The sequence below is a fragment of the Gadus chalcogrammus genome, chromosome 15, assembly GCF_026213295.1.
Source record: "Gadus chalcogrammus isolate NIFS_2021 chromosome 15, NIFS_Gcha_1.0, whole genome shotgun sequence".
Classification (NCBI taxonomy): Eukaryota; Metazoa; Chordata; class Actinopteri; order Gadiformes; family Gadidae; genus Gadus; species Gadus chalcogrammus.
This window is the reverse complement of record NC_079426.1, coordinates 18,798,559-18,815,505: the sequence shown is the minus strand read 5'-3', so window position 1 is coordinate 18,815,505 and position 16,947 is coordinate 18,798,559. Positions and strand designations below refer to the sequence as shown.

The window sequence follows — 16,947 nt, the reverse complement described above, 5'->3', positions numbered from 1 at the left end:
GTTTGATATGTGTATCATACAGAGAAAACTCTAAGTATTTATAATTTGTGGTCATCGTTTTTTTTAACAGCCTCTTTAGTTTTTGTAAAGGAACATGAAGATCATAATATATTCAGAAATAAATTTACATAAATCACATAAATATTTAAACTAATGAACATAGATTTCCACGTCATCGATTCCAAAATTTCCTGCAATGTTCTCAATGCCAAATAAACCAAAATGTCTCTGTTCCTCAGAGCCCTTGTTAATGCAGCTCAGCGATGCGTGCTTGCAATGCAAGGCGGTTTGTGTGAGCGAGTGCTTAAATGTGTTTTTAAGTGGCCCTGTGTGTATATGTCTTGCACCGAAAGAATACACTGTAGGAAGTAAAATTGCAAGAACCCCACAAGACGTTTGTTCTATGTTCAGTACGTAAGGCGCAGGAGGCTGATGGCCTCATGCCCCTCAAGTAACTGCTTTATATACCCGATGGGAACATGGCCTGTTGTTCAGAGCGTAGCAGTCTATCTACTCTCCCAAGGCATTTGTATTCCGATGATATTATAATGTAAAGAAATCACAAATATAGTAGTGTTTACTACACTCGAAGCATAATGGAACACAAGGATAAATGTAAAATGGACATCTGGAAAATGTTTCTGACTAAGAGTTTATGGAATATACACGCTAATTGGTTAGCGTCTGGAGACTTTAAAGTGATACAGAAACTCTTGCAAGAATGTTACCACGTAGTCTTTCATCCCTGAATATATAGTGAACGTGTGTCTGTGCCTTAGGTTACTCCATAGGGCCTGTAGACATAATCTCCCCTGCAATGCCTGGTTTAAGGAGCATCCTAGTCCAGGTTTATCCGTCTTGAGACGACAGAAGAGCACAGTAGACTGCAATCGAATCTGAATCAATGGCAGATTCAATTTCTCTGGGAGGTTTTCCAAACCACTAAACAACAAAAGAAAGAAGGTTGTGAAAGAGCCTCAATTACGTTTCCATAAGTCCACATCGAATTGAGCGTTACGCCTTTAAACGTCTAATGTACAATCTCCTCCAACCTGAGTTTGGTCAGTTCTCCTGGCTTCTCCCATCTGCTGGAGCTCAGCTAGGGATCCATGGACCTGCAGCATTAGGAGCAACAAGGTATTGGTCAGGTTCATAGAACCAATATTGGGACCGCAGGTGAGCTCCAAAGCAGGGGCTTGTCAGGGACCGAGAACCAGTGATGGGGACGGCAGGTGGGCTCCACAGAAGGGGCTTGTCAGGGACAGAGACCCAGTGATGGGGACGGCAGGTGGGCTCCACAGAAGGGGCTGGTATCGGGGTTCATCCAGGGTTCCTGAGGTCTCCCCCTCGCCATCCGAGATAGCTGGTTCCATGAACTCCTCTGTGAGAAACATTGTTCTGATGACGTTACTAGGTCCCTCCCAATTTTTTTCTGCTTATCTTTCTGTTTCTTGTTGCAGCTCAAGCATGTCAGGTTTATCCCCACGGTTAGGTCAATGGCAAATCATCCATAATGCTTTTCGTGGGCCAATTTACGTCAAAATGTATCCTTTGTTTGATGGAGTCTTAACCGAATGTATTGTCAATTCCAACAACAACAACAACAAAGCTTTTGGGTTTCATGTCCAAGGTTCACCACAGCTTAGTGTAAACAACAGTACCTTGATGGTTCGTAGTGTAAAGAAAGGCTTTAACTGGCCTTCACGTCAGGTGCACGTTGGATGGGGCCGACGACAGTGATTTACAAGACGGGATGGGGAAGTCAGTGGCCTGATTGTTAATCTCCGTTAACGAATAAACATGCGCCATTAGAGCTCAACAGAACCATTTTATGAACAAAGACAACCAAAGAGAATTGCTATCCAATGTGCGTTTTCTTTTTTTCTACACAATATACAGTAGGACCGGGCCCTACCATTAGTATCACAAATAAGTAATAATTTGCTAATGACAACATTATGTTGAGTCAGTTTAGGGGCAATCAAATTGAGTGATATTTACATATGCCTAATGAATCACCGCGCGTGGCAGTTTGAGCGAACCCTAATGAATATTCATCCGCGCATTCTCCCCCTGCGCACTGCAGTTTATAAACTGAATTATGGTTGATTTGCCCTTTTAAAAATGAACATGAGCGCATCTCCCACAAGGAGGAGCCGAACAATAACGGCTGATTATAAAAAGTGTTTTAGTGCTAAGCTGACGGTACGGAGACTGCAGCAGGTTGGTGTATGGACCCAGGCTCCTTCAATAAGGAGAGAGTGTTGGCCCGAAATCTGCAGCTTTGCTCTCTGTCACAGACAGGTCCGCCCCGCTGTCGCTGTCACATCCTTTAAGAAGGAACCGGTTTGTCTCCGGGTCGGGACATCTCTCTGATAATCAGAATCAGAATCAGAGTTACTTATATTAGGCCTACGTCTTATTTCAAAGTACACAAGAGTGAAATTCTTAGGCTTGATTCCTCAACAGCCACATAGCAGCAACAATACAAGATAGAGTAAATAAAGATAAGAAAAAAAATATATGTTAAAAATAGGTAGGCCTAGCAGCATAGATCATAATAATAAATATTAATCAAATAAAACAAAGTAAGTAATGATAAGATAAACTAAAACATAATAAGTATAGCAATAATAAGTAATGAGGTGTTTGCAGGGCCGTCGATAAGGGGTGAAAGGTGATGACGATTCTAGGGGCCCACAGCCCAGGGGGGGCCCACAAAAAAAAAAAAAAAAAAAATTTTTATTTTACTACCAGCCCATAGTACTACCATAGCGCCCCACCCCCCCTCCCCCCCCCCCCCCCCCGTCAACAATTTTTGCTCCTTCCACCCCCCCCCCGTCAACAATTGCTCCTTACACCCCCCCCCCCCCCCCCCCCCCCGTCAACAATTCAGCACAGGGGGGCCCATCAGTAAATCTTGTCTAGGGGCCCAGGAATCGTAGCAACGGCCCTGGGTGTTTGCGTCGGGCTGACCTCTCAGGTGCGGGGTCAACAGGCGGCATCAGTGTGCATTCACAATGACGCTTGAGGAGAAAAGGCTGCACGTTATCATGCAGATCAGAAACACTTTAACAGGTGTCATCACACGCATCGCAAGCACCCGCAACCACGATCGCTGGATTCGTGCACTGCAGACTCAGACTATTAACCATATTAAAACGATATCCAAAATATCGCTGGCATCTAAAGATCCGGTATGAAATTTAAAATATAAAATTATATTGGCCTACGAATAGGCTCGTAGGCCCATTCGTTGCAATTGCAAACCAAACTGGATTGTGCCTTAAATGTATTAAGTATCATAAACTTGGGTAATGCAACCATTTCATTTTCTTGATCAAGTCATTTATTTCCAGCGGCCTGTTGAGTGAATGGTTTCCTTGCGGCTGCGGCTTCCTACGCTACAATAAAAAATAATTTTACACTGTGACTTGAGTATCTTCTGCCATCTAGCGGTTATGTTTAGTACAATACGTCGCACACATATCGGTGAGTGCAGTATGTGCAGTTTGGAATGCTACGGCGTATCGTGCATTTATATGTGGTCAATAAATAAATAAAAGTGTGTAGTCAGAAGGATTCAGGGTAATAACTAGCCTATCAAAAACATATATATCTTAAGCTGGAGGACGTGCGTCCAGCCTGCTCCTGTTTATTCGCCCGTGTGGGCGATTCCAGTGGAAGCGGAAGACGCCAGGGTGAAATCTTGCCCAATCTGGCAACATTTGCGGCCGCCCTCTGACTGGACGGAAGTCATTTGGGATTCAGGAAAAGATGAAACTGCGATGCGACGTTTCTTGGTCCAATAATAACAATATACTATTGAATAATCAAGCCAAACGAAGAAGTTCCGCTTTCTTGTAACTCAGTTGTGTATGACATGACGTGTTATGTAAAAATGGCTTTGAGTATGGAATGTAAAACGTGTATATTCCTCTTTTCATTGTTGCTACGTCCTGGATCTGCTTTTGGTAAGTAAGTGGCCTACAGACCACAGGAAGGGTGGAGAAGGGACGCGTGTGTTTGTTTAGTCATGTTTTAGACAGGGCAACTACCGCATAGAGGACAGCCTCGTCCATTGGCCGTGTCCGCCGATTATTTCGGTATTCTCTAAATGCTGTTTTATTAATACTACTAACCGCTCTGGGCCTTCGTCGAGGTGGCCAGTTGTCACCATGTGGATATAGAAACACCTATGAACAGCAGGTCTGGAAAGCATTGGGAATAATCATTAAGTGTCAGAAATATTTTGCCTTTTAAGCCCTTTGAGACTGTAATGGTGATTAAGGACTATACATCTAAAATTGCATTGAATTGTAATATCTGCAGTGAATTATTTGAATAGTTTGCGGTTCACTCTTGCAAAAGTGATGCAAAGTGATGGTGTTGGCCTGCATACTGTAACTAAACACAACGCATGGAAGAGGGATGTTTGGTCATTGATTGGCCCTGGTGTTTGTGTATTTTCTCTTCCGTAAAGTAATAACGATTTCCACCAATAATCTATTTATAATCCAAAGCAGTAATGATAGTTACCTATTTGGAAACCATTTGAAAATCCTCCCACTAATGTCACTCACTACAGCACTTCAATGATAAAGCTTTATTGTCAAAGAATGCCTTTTTCCAACATGGTATTTTAATTGGACTGTGTGGTAGTTTGGGTTGAGTGAGGGCATCTATCAACGTTGCTGATAGTTTTGAGAGCTAGTTCATGGATGTCTGGTCATGTTGATGTTTGGTAGACATGCTTTGATAGAAAAATCAAGGTAGGATTTCAATTAGTGCCTTGCCTCTTGATAATGTTTAATGTTGTCTTTGTACTGTTCTGGCACATTTACTTAGCATTATGGTTCAATAACAAACAGACCTTGATCAAGCAAAAGGTTAAGAAACAAGTCTTATTTCCCTGTCGGGATCCTTTCCAGAATATAATGGATGAAGGGAAAGTGAAAGCGCTTCATTGATAGTATCGGGACTTTCTATGACTCATACTGAGCCATTATCTTGACTGAATACTACTAAGCAATATTCTTGTCTTGTCACCCAATGTCACCCATAACACTGTCCTTGTTTCATAAGACCTCCTGTATTGTGTGATACACTTTACCGAACAGTTCTGTTTTTCGACAAAGGTGTTCTGAGTTGAAATGCTTCCTGTTGAATTGCACAACGCAGCATTAATACATGTTGAACTGTTGAATAATGTCCCTTGTTCATTGTCGTTGGCGTCAACGTTTGCCTGACTTACTGCTAGAGTTGGGGTAGTGCCGTTTTATTTTGGGTAAAACTTGCATTACATAGGCGAGGACATTGGGTGCTGCTTTCCTGGCCTTTCCACATGCGTCCCAGGCATTTTTTGATGAAGTGAGTTCAAAGAATTGTTCTTATTAATGAATAAAAACAGTCCATGTCTGTTTTAGATCTCATGGAGAAAATGTTTCACATAATGTAACAACATTTTTAAAATTTAAAAATTAATAAATTATTGTAGTTTACTTTTAACTTTCATCTGACCATCTAACCTCCAAGTGTCTCCTTTTGTATTTAGTCATGCTGGTACTGAGGAAGTAGAACCTGGTTCCGGCTGGAATAACAAGCCACTTGGGAATAGGTTTCAATGAAGTGCAAGTAAATAAGGGAAACGGATATGGTGGTCCCAGGGGCTTTTTGTTATGAACACAATGTCACCACCGTTTTCATGCAGTATCTTTCTGCCCTCTAGTGGAAATGTGTTGTTGTTAAAACCTCTAGGCTGAGGTCACCCACTCACCGTATAATGCACCATCACTCTTCAACTGTCGAAACAGTATTGGTTCCCCAAAACAAAAATCTGTCCTCCAGTATAAAGCTGAGCAAACTTTAGGATATCTTTATCCTAAATAAATCATTGACAATACTGCAACATTTTCAAAGTGGTGTTGTATTCAAACTGATGATCCAAGAGCCAGATGGTTGCATATAGGACCACCGTTAAAAGCCTTTTTGAACATTTCTCTTTTTGTTATCGGGTTCATGATGGAAATGTTTATTCTATATCATGATGCCATCTCACATCTCTCCCACCACAGTGCCGTCGGCCACCAACATTTCCCTGGACTGTCACAATTTTATAAACATCCTCCGCTGGGACTACAGCGACCATGCCACTCTGAAGCCCAACTTCGAAGTGACCGTCAAAAAGCTAGAAAGGTGGGTGGTATAAAAAAACTGAAACCTGTTTTGGTTTTTGTTTTTGATTGATGACCAAGCAGCTGATCAAGAATCTTCCCTTGGTGCTCTAGCGCGCCAAAGCCGATCCGGGTGGACTACCCAAACCTCCAGTGCGACCTTTCTGCCTTCAGCAGTCCCGACAACGACTACAGCGTCACGGTGACGGCCGTGGTGGGGCTGAACGAGAGTCTCCCGGCTCCGCTGAACAGTTTGACCTTCAGCTACTTCCACAGCTCTCCGTCGGAGCAGCTATGTGAGTGATGGAGGAGTCCACACGGCGTGGTGCGGGAAGGCTCTTACTGAGGATCAGCTTCCACCACGCAGGGCACTACTTCAGGGATGCTTTGATCAGGGATGCTCTGATCAGGAATGCTCTGATCAGGGATGCTCCGATCAGGGATGCTTAGATTAGGGATTCTCAGCGGGCCCCCTATGACTGACTGTCCTAGGCATGACCAGTTGAGAAGCGTTGGACCAGATGGGTGCAATAGGATGGCATATAGAGCGGTTGGTCCAACAAGTAATCCGCACTGGTTTCCCTTCTCAGGTTCATTGGACCTTCCGCCCGTCAACGTCACTTTCCAACCGGATGTTGGAATCATGATCAGTTTCAGCCATCCTGCTGTGCTGTACGGCCAAAGGCGGTTGAACAAGCCAAAGAGAAAAGCGAAAATGTCCGAATTCAATTACGAAGTGGTAGTGACCGGCGACCAGGTGGGAGCTCACTTGTTAAGCTGTGCAGTCTTTCTTCTTCTCACTCACTGTGTTTGCTGTTGTTCTTATCGTTTCACACGGCTCTTATTGACTCAACTGATTGAGTCAATAAGAGCCGTGTGAAACGATCCAAATCACACGGACATGCTTTAAAGGTCCCATGACATGCTATTTTATGTATTCTTTAATATAGGTATTAGTGGGCAACTAACACAGTATTCAAAGACGTTCCCTAAATTCAGCCGTGGTGCAGAGTTACAGCCACTCCGAGCCAGTCGCACATTGAGCTTCCCCCAAATGCTCTGTTTCGGTGGGCGTGTCCAGGAGGAGGGTGGGGGTGTGGCCCTGAGCAGCTTGCAGCCACCATGCGCTCTGTTTACAGTGGATGTCGCAATGGGGAGGCGCACACCATTTAGCCGTGTTCTGTAAATATTCTAGAACACACGGGAGTCCTGGAGCTCTATATCTAAATATTATCATATAGCCTACACAGATATCTATATCATATAATATATATTATCACGGCCAAAAGCTGTGTGAGCCGATATTATGAATCTCAAACGACCACGTTGGGTTCTCCGACGTTCCTGGTTCTTCAACGTCCACATCAATGTGAATACACACACTGTAACGCAAGTGTTTCTTGTCGGTTCTTTGACGTGTCTTGTATTTCCACAACGAGACTGTCGTGGGGGTTATCTGAGCCATGGTTGAGAAGGAATTGGGGGAAAGGAACTTTGGTTTGACTCGCTGAAGTACATGAACTGCGACATGCCGCCGGTTGCCGCGAGGCACCATCGCCCGGCAGCGGGCAGCCGGCAGCAGGCAGCCGGCAGCAGGCAGCGCGCGGTTCAGTCGACTTCAGGTTGATGTGAAAGTGGAAGAACCAGAGACGTCGCAGAACCCGACAAAGTCGTTTGTGATTCATAATATCGTCTGGAGGCGCACACAATATGTTATATGATATAGATATCTATGTATTATATGATATTATTTAGATATAGAGCTCCAGGACTGTAACGCAAGTGTTGTACACTTCCTTGTTATTTGGATAACTGTTCTGCTGTTGGTGTGATGGCGCATAACACGAATGAATGAATTGGGGGGAAGGAACTTTGGCTTTGACTCCCTCAAGAACATGAACCACGACATGGAGGAGAAAGGGATTGTTGGCGGCGAATGTCTCCCGCTTGAGCCCCGCTGAGGGACCACTGCCGGAGGCGGAGGTGCATAAGCGCTGACCGGCAAAGATCCCTTTCTCCTCCTCCTTGGTCTTGAGGGAGTCAAAGCCAAAGTTCCTTCCCCCCAATTCATTCTCAACCTTGGCTGAGATAACCCCCAATACGAGTCTCGTTGTAGAAATACCAGAGACGAGAGTCCGACGTGATATGCGCCATCACACCAACAGCAGAACGGTTATCCAAATAACAAGGAAGTGTACAACACTTGCGTTACAGTCCTGGAGCTCTATATCTAAATAATATCATATAATACATAGATATCTATATCATATAACATATTGTGTGCGCCTCCAGACGATATTATGAATCACAAACGACTTTGTCGGGTTCTGCGACGTCTCTGGTTCTTCCACTTTCACATCAACCTGAAGTCGACTGAACCGCGCGCTGCCTGCTGCCGGCTGCCTGCTGCCGGCTGCCCGCTGCCGGGCGATGGTGCCTCGCGGCAACCGGCGGCATGTCGCAGTTCATGTACTTCAGCGAGTCAAACCAAAGTTCCTTTCCCCCAATTCCTTCTCAACCATGGCTCAGATAACCCCCACGACAGTCTCGTTGTAGAAATACAAGACACGTCAAAGAACCGACAAGAAACACTTGCGTTACAGTGTGTGTATTCACACACACACACACATGTGGCGCTCGCACGGTCGAGTCTCATTGGCGGGCCAACGTCTCTGGGCGGGCCAGGCAGAGTAAGGGGAGGAGCTGAGATTCCTGATGACGTCATGAGCACAGAATTCCAAATCAGCGCGCTTGAGCCTCCGTTTTTTCGAAGGCGAGCAGAACAGCTAGAGCTAGTTTTACACCAAACGCAAGTTTTAGCCACTGGGGGACCATAGGCAGGCTAGGGGAACTCATATTTATGTTAGAAAACCTCCCAAAGTGAGATTTTCATGTCATGGGACCTTTAACAGCTTGGGGGGCAAAATTGTGTTTGTTTGTTCTTGGAAAGCAAGCGCTTTGTGGCCTGGATGCGTTCTTCAGCTCTGGGGGTCCAGGGTGCTGCGCCAAAAACTAGAAGAAAGCGCTGCACATCATTGTAGGTTTAGATACAGATTGTCCATGAGGTTGCTTTTCAACGGTAATAAGGCCTGCTGCTGTGCTTTCTTCTCGGTTTCAGTAGAACGGCCTTTCGTTTTACAGCCATTTACAGTTGTGTGATCAGCACATCAGGTTGTTCTGCTACTTTATGTGATGGTGTCTCTGAACAAGGGTCAAGTTTCTAGCTGCATCCTTCACACAGCAACGTTGAGCCTAGGATTCTCCATGAAGGAGAAACCTGATTTTGTGTGTGTGTGTGTGTGTGTGTGTGTGTGTGTGTGTGTGTGTGTGTGTGTGTGTGTGTGTGTGTGTGTGTGTGTGTGTGTGTGTGTGTGTGTGTGTGTGTGTGTGTGTGTGTGTGTGTGTGTGTGTCAGAAGAAGTACGGCGGCAAATGTAAGATGGACGTGTGTGAGAAGGTCATCCCAGCAGGGCTCCAGCAGGACTGTGTGAGGATCGACGGCTACTGGAACAAAACAACCGTCCTAAGCACCCAGGACTACTGCGCCCGGGCCGCCCCCGCCCCATCCCCCGGTAAGCAGAGGGCATTCATCATACATATGGACTACTTCCTGAACATTGCTGAGTGCCCATACGATTTGAATTGCGATTCTGGTGATATTGAACTCTTGGAGCTATTGCAATACCTTATTGTGTTTGGATATTCTGATCTGATGTTTGATAATATCTTTTGTGTGGCTTAATGTACTAGTTTGGGTTCTGGTTCGTTGGTGTCGGTGATTGGTTTTTGAATGAACATGGCAGGACAGGACAGGACGTATTGCAAATTGACTTCAGGCAAATGAGCTTCAGTGCCCTCTGTAGGACGATACTAGTGATGGGCAAAATGATTATTTTGCGGGAACTAGTTCTTTCAATTCAGTTCACTATAACGTTTCGTTCGTTTGATTCGTTCGTTACGTCAGATTACGTCATTTTTCAGGGAATCTCACAGGTGTCTGCCCCCCTCCCTGCAAGACGTCCATGAGCATAATTTAAGCGACTTCTAGGCTCTACCCCGTGTGAAAATCGACAAGATATACTAGATATTACAACCAAACGTCCCACCAATATTTATACCACTATATTTCATTCATGGTTTTATATATTTTTTACTTTACATTTAATTCTTCATTATTCAGGCATTACAGAACTTTCATGGTCATAAATAAAAAATACGAACTGCAGTTTAATATCTTTGTTTGTTCTTGAATTGACGTAGAATGGAGCAAAGACTCCTGGGATTGGGAAAGGCCCCACGTCGAATGGTATGACCCAAGATACGTCAGACAGAGAAAGCGCGCAAATTCGACGGTACCACCTTGTCATTTGTTTACCCAGGTGCCATGGCAACACCATTGCTACCTCTCATTGGTTGAATCTTTGAGAACGTTGTAGACTCAATCGATCTAAGGTCGCGGGGAGACAAAGCTCTGTTCGTTTGTATATTTTATTTACGTGACCATATTTTTGTTTTATGTTAAAAAAAAAAAGAATCAAAGAACTGCTTCAAAGAAGCAGTTCTTCTTGTTCTGGGGAACCAGTTCTTGTCGTTAACGATCGAGATTCGTTCGTTGTGAACGAATCGGTCGCGACCGACTCATCCCTAGACGATACCATTGATTTCAGGGTTCCTCCACTGTTCTGCAAGTATTGAAATGTATAGGCTTTGATTTCCAGTTTAAATTTCCCGTTGAGTATTGAATATGGATAATTATTGAAAAAAAAAAAGTAAAACGTGGACCAACCTAGAAATACATTTGCAATTCAAAAACTTTTATTTGAAACGTCTGTTAAGTCCCTATCTATCGCCGATTGAGGGAACACAATGGTATTTGAGCCAATGTCCCATTGATGAAAGCCCTTGCATTTGCAGTACTATGATTGTGGCTAACCTGGTGTTGGTGGGGGACGTTCCTGCCGTGTATTCAAATCACAAGCAGCGCAGTAAGTGCCGCGGTTTCCATGCCCTAGCGAAGGCAGCTCCGCTAGAGACGTTGTTGGGAGCCATCGCTAAAGACTCGCTCTTCAAATCACTTGTGTACGACGTAGGGAGTGTTAATCATCATCATAATCCCTTGTTACGTCACAGCAACAGTTATATTCCAACAGCACTGGTGACCCCCTCCATTGGTCTAGGGTGTTATTGTTGGTGTTACTTTAGTGCACTTACTCGATCTACAGGCTCGGTCGACCTGAAGGGTAGCTGGCCTGACAGCAGGCTGGCCAGAAAAAGAGTTACATAATTAGAAAGAAACTGAGGTACAAAAGTAGGTGAAACGTATGCATTGCGTTGGACTTGAGTGTATATGTCTGTATCTGAGTTAATAATAATTTGTCTGTGTTTCTTTTCCTCCCACATTGATGTAGCTTACCAGGGTCTGTTCATCGGGCTTGGGGTATGTTTCGTCGTAGCACTCCTAATCCTTGCGTTTGCTTTCATCTGCAAGAGAGTCAGAGCCTCCTCCCAAATACCTTACGCTCTGGTGAGGTTTGTTTGTTTGTTTGTATTTGATATCCAAATGAACATGCTCTATGCAGTGTATCTCCGACGCTGCTCTGTCTTGACCTATACAGCCCCTGTGATTTGAAGGATTGCATGCATACTTAAATAGATAAAGAAAAATAATCCCACCTCCTAGATTACGTTGGAAAAAATATATACATTTCCAGTAGGAGAAATTGGGCAACATGTAAACTTTCATTATTTATTTACTTATTGTTTGTGCTGGTAAAAGCGGCACTTTACTGAGAGAATATTGCGTGAGGGTGTGGGGAAAATAGTAAGAGAACCACTGCTCTAATGTGATCTAAAGACATGCTTAATTACCGCATTACCTCACCCCAACGTTCTGTCTTTCTGTCTTTCTCTTTCTTCCTCTCTGTCTCCCTTTCTTTCTTTCCCTCGCTCCTCTCAGTCCTTCCCTGAGAGGCAGGACCATAGCCACAGCCCGCTCATCCAAGATCAAAATCTGTCTCCGGTGTCCCCTGGGGCCTTTTACAATGGGGACCGCCTCACGATCACTGCAGTAGACCAGAACGGGATCGGATCCGTGCAAAGCGTCATCACTGAAGCGGAGATGGAGCCCGAGCGGCCCCGCCCCGCCGGGAAGCCGGCGGTGCCCAACGGGAGCATGCCGTTGGCCCCCAGGTTGAAGCCAGCAGCAGAGGCTTCCGGGATGGACCCCGCCAGGAATGACCCAGGGGTGGCCGCCCGTGCCGCGGGGCAGGGTGACCCGGGAGTGCAGCCCCAGGTGGGGGATGACCCAGGAGGGGCAGCAGGCGCCCCGGGGCCCCTCCCGCTGTACGCAGACGTGGACGAGGGCGCCCTGGGAGGGGAGCCTCCCGATGAGTCCCTGAACGATTCGGGTTACGAACAACGCGTGAGGGTGGAGCTCACTCCTGGGGATACTGTCGATGCCTACCTTGGTTGAGCTAACCTAAGAAGCAAAAGTGTGTATTCATGATGGTGAATTATGGGATGCTCAGGCATATGTGTGCGGTTGACTTGGCAGAATTCAACAGACCCTCGCAATTTGAGTCAATAATTTTGCATTGCATGATATTCTGTTAACATTGAAGTGGATATTGGAACTGTTAAACGTTTTTTTTCAGTGATGTAATTTCCAAAATTAGAGCCAGAGAGACAAACGGCAACCCTGCGAAACCGGGTCATATTTATCCCTTCAATCACAATTGATTCTGATATCCATAGAAAAGGGTTTACATTTAGGTGCCACTGAGGAAGGTAGGACAGATGACCAGAGCACAAGGGATAACATTTTGACGACATCACTTAATCGGTGAAGTGGTCAATACGTAGACGACACTGGGGAAAAACGGGTTGGCAAGACAATACATGCAATGGAAAACAAAGCCTATATGACTAAAAGATAGCGGCATATGGATTTTTCCATCACAGCCTCTAATGCACTCCTTTCCACTAATGCCCTCCCTGCCTCTTATGGCCTCCTTTCCTCTAATGCCCACCATACACACTGTGAAGTGGACTTTCTTAAGTGCCGAGGGTATGTTTATAACCTATAATGTCAGGTATAATACGCCTATCCCCATATTGAGTGAGGCGTTGACCAAGCCTCCGACCTGCACCTTAGTTCTCGTCCCAAAAAAAACAAGCCAGCTGCTGCTCTTTGATGCAGCATCTCTAGTCATGCTCCTATTGGCCATTCTCCATGACGTCGTAGTGGCCACTCGTCGACACTATCTGCCAGCATTTCAGAAAATTTTCTGGAGGTCAAATTGCACATTTGCTGAATTCCATTAGTCGGGCAACACGCCGTTGTTGACCTCCCCTCGGCACTTGACCTCAGGGGACTCCCCGCCGCCATCATGAGTGTTGATCACTGGTCTGAAGAACTGAACTGAGCTCGGTGGGACGGAGCCTCGGACAGCTGAGGGAGCTGGTCAGCAAAAAGGTCAATGCACTGCTGTATATCGCCCACAGTTCATTGCAGTTTTGCATTTGGAGAAGATGAACGCATTGAGCAATGCGCTTTTCAATTAATTCTTGTCTGTATACGCATATGTTGGAAGTACGCAAACATATTCTCATATATTCTACTAATATGTCAGCGTCATGCCTGGTTGAGTCTGCAGGTGTTTGTGATGTGGGTAAAAAGTTGTTTAGTTCTTGGCGTACAACAAGCAGTCTCTGGGCCCCTTCAATCAAGTTGAATGTTTCTGTAGGGATCCTTTCATTAATGTTGGGGCATAAACTGACCCACTAACACGCACTTTAGTAGGGCGTCCATTGCTATCTACCCAAATCTCACTTTACCGTCTGCTTTCGCGGATGGCGGGTGCATTTTCCCTCAATACTGTACAAAAAAACGTGTTGTCTGTTTTAACACGCCTTACATGCTAATTAGACTTGGATACCTTGCTCTGAGACACGTTAAAACTTACACAGGAGTAGCAACGCACCTGATCTAAAGCCCAGAATCAGATACCATGTAATGGTATGCCTCATAGTATGTATGGTCTACACTGTTGCAGGAGATGTCTTCAGGGTTTGATGCAAGATAAAATGCTCCTGTTGTCTCTACTGTGCAACATGCAATGTGATTCACTTTGTTTTTTGGTTTCTTTTTAACCCTTGGGGCTCATGGACAGAATCTGCCAAACTGAAATATGTAATACTCTCTTCAAATCTGTAATATGAAAGGTTTACAAATGAGCCAATTACAAATTTGTAAATCATTTGAAAATATTTCAGATAAAATGTTCCATTATAAATATCTACAAATTAGCTAATTTACAAATGTATATAGGCGAACATTATGGCCGTGTTCACACAAGAGTTTGAAATTCAAGCTTCAATACAAGCTTCACGTCAAAGAAAAGTGGAAGCTTGTGTGTGTGCGTAGGTCCGGTTTACATGGCGTAAACTTGTAAAGTAGGGCTATGGTATGTTCTGGCATTACATTTTTTTGTTGGACTCAAAGCACTTGGCCACTGGTCCGAATTAAACCAGGTTCGCTGCTCAGTGTGTAAATTGGTTGCAAGAGTTTTTCTCTATAATTTGCCAAGTCATATACATTCATTTTTACGCTTTATTCAAGTCATGATTATGTTGTACGGAGAGTACATTTTTTTCTTGCTATGTAGTTTATATTAAATGATCAGTTCAGTGTTTATTGGAACTGTTTAACGTTTTTTTTCAGTGATGTAATTTCTAAAATAAGAGCCAGAGAAACGGCAACCCTGCGAAACCGGGTCATATTTATCCCTTCAATCTGACTGCTGAGCTGTATTCAAACTGTTGTGTTTTTGTGGATGTTTCCTGAGTGACTGATGCTATGTTGGATACATTTTTGTTGATTGGTAAAGATAAAACCATTGATGTGCACTTGGTGTCCATCTTTAATTTGTTCCAATTCATGTCTGCAACTCATTCCGTCGCAGGGCTTTTTGTGTTAATGTAAATGCTTATTTTTACAACATTTATAATTTTGTTGATTTTCTGTGTCTTTTGTTATCCATATGTTATGAATCGACAGTGGTCACATAAATAACTTTAAATAAATAAATCCTGTGTTCTTGTGTTGGTTCGCTCCGATAATAGGCTTCACCTATGTATTATCCTCTTGACAGGAATTTAAAGGGGATTGTTAACTTCTGTGAAACTGACCAAGATTAGGGGAGGAAGAGGCAGTCTTTACCTTGTTGTGTCAGGAAAGAAACAGCACCTCTTTGTGTGTGTGAGTTGTGACATTCAGAGAAATCAACCTATTTCCTCTTATGTTTGTGTGTGTGTGTACGCAGCTTTTTTTTTTTATATCTTCCGCTTTAGGTTGCCTTCCTCTTCTGTGGTGGCTGAGAGAAATTACTACCTTGTGTCTGACCTTTCAGATTACACCTCTGATCAAGCGCAGATATCGGAAGATGTTTAGAGTTACATTTCACCTGGATTGAGAATCGTCATTTACAAAAAAATGTAATGTCATAAAGTGTTCCAACTAACTCTAGTCGTTGATTACACAGACAATGAGGGATGAGCTTTATAGAGGAAAAGCATTGTCCGGATTATTAATAAAGATTATTAAATACATTTTTAATTTGTTACAGTGAAAAGACCAACAACCCAACAACCAACATTGCCCTAACTAAATCCCCTCTAGTGCCTGTCTTTCTTTACTTATTTGTTTATTTAAAAAGGACAATGCACTGAAAATGTTAATGTGCCATAATTAACAAAGAAAAAAACATCATCTGTAGTTTGTTGTATAGTCCATATCTTTACATTTGGGGTCCATTGTGTTTCCCTTCCTGATGCAGACCCTGTCTGTCCATCAGTGTTGTATTTAAGATGTCATTTAATTTAATATAATGTATTCTGATCTGCCCAATGAGGGCCGATGCACATCCGCCTTCCCGGATCACTGACACATTTACAGAAATATATTTTAATGGGTACTGTCCATGTCAAATAAAAACCAATAAATACCTAAGAAAAGTTATAGAGGAAGTAGTGAGATTATTCACATATTAGTTTATCATAAATCTCATTGATTGTAAAAAATGCACATTTTAAAATACATTTTACACAAGTCAGCTGCCAATATTTGGGTTGGTGTCATCACTGAATGTCACAAAATGTGTTACATTGTCGGTCATGCACTGACACTGCAGGTATGAACACACTCCTCGGTGCTTCTTGGAGAACAGGGATCTTCAACCCTTAATAAAATGTATCAGCACACACTTGTATATTCCTACTGGAGGAATTAAGAGAGAATAACACAGAATGGGAGATGGCTAGAATGCCGTAGCATTCTTAAGGCACCTGAATTTGTTTGATAATGTTTAACTTTACACATGGTTCCTCTATCAAAAATTTAAAAAAAAACAAATCATGTAGTTTGTTTATATGAATACATATGTATTTGCATACTGCCTTTCATACAGAAAGGCAGTATGAAAATACAGGCATGTTTTAATGTGATGTAACTTCTCATTCAAACAGATAATGAAACAATAAGCATTAAGTAAATAAGGAATAGCCGACAATGATATTTGAGGACAGGAAAGATCAAGGTAGAGGAAGTTGACCACTGACCAGTCACCTGAAAGCGCCAGTATCTGCTTGCTGATGGCTGCAGGACTTCCTCCAGCACATGGGACCGGAAGCCATTGTTTTTCTAATTGGTCAGCCCCAGAGTGCACTGGGAGGAAAGCACATTGTGTTGATGTGTAGGGTAACTGTAGTTCATACGC

The 16,947-nt window shown here is 43.7% G+C and overlaps 1 protein-coding gene across 2 annotated transcripts; it reads left to right on the top strand.

The window, feature by feature from the left end:
* The first annotated feature begins 3,677 nt into the window (after positions 1-3,677).
* On the top strand, positions 3,678-16,534 carry ifngr1l (interferon gamma receptor 1-like). 2 transcript variants are annotated; one of them, XM_056609329.1, is made up of 7 exons: positions 3,678-3,974; positions 6,075-6,195; positions 6,288-6,469; positions 6,764-6,930; positions 9,591-9,744; positions 11,581-11,696; positions 12,129-16,534. In XM_056609329.1, exons 1-7 carry the CDS (start codon positions 3,884-3,886, stop codon positions 12,642-12,644), a joined length of 1,347 nt encoding a protein of 448 aa, XP_056465304.1. In that variant the 5' UTR covers positions 3,678-3,883; the 3' UTR covers positions 12,645-16,534. The 2 variants fall into 2 exon arrangements, with proteins under 2 accessions (XP_056465304.1, XP_056465303.1); XM_056609328.1 differs by having other exon boundaries at positions 9,588-9,744.
* Positions 16,535-16,947: the final 413 nt, after the last annotated feature.

Excerpts from the sequence above, each read along its gene's own strand:
- ifngr1l (XM_056609328.1), top strand. The coding sequence starts at position 3,884 with ATGACGTGTTATGTAAAAATGGCTTTGAGTATGGAATGTAAAACGTGT. Across the intron at positions 3,975-6,074 it reads ACGTCCTGGATCTGCTTTTG|TGCCGTCGGCCACCAACATT; the intron begins GTAAGTAAGTGG and ends CTCCCACCACAG. Across the intron at positions 6,196-6,287 it reads ACCGTCAAAAAGCTAGAAAG|CGCGCCAAAGCCGATCCGGG; the intron begins GTGGGTGGTATA and ends TTGGTGCTCTAG.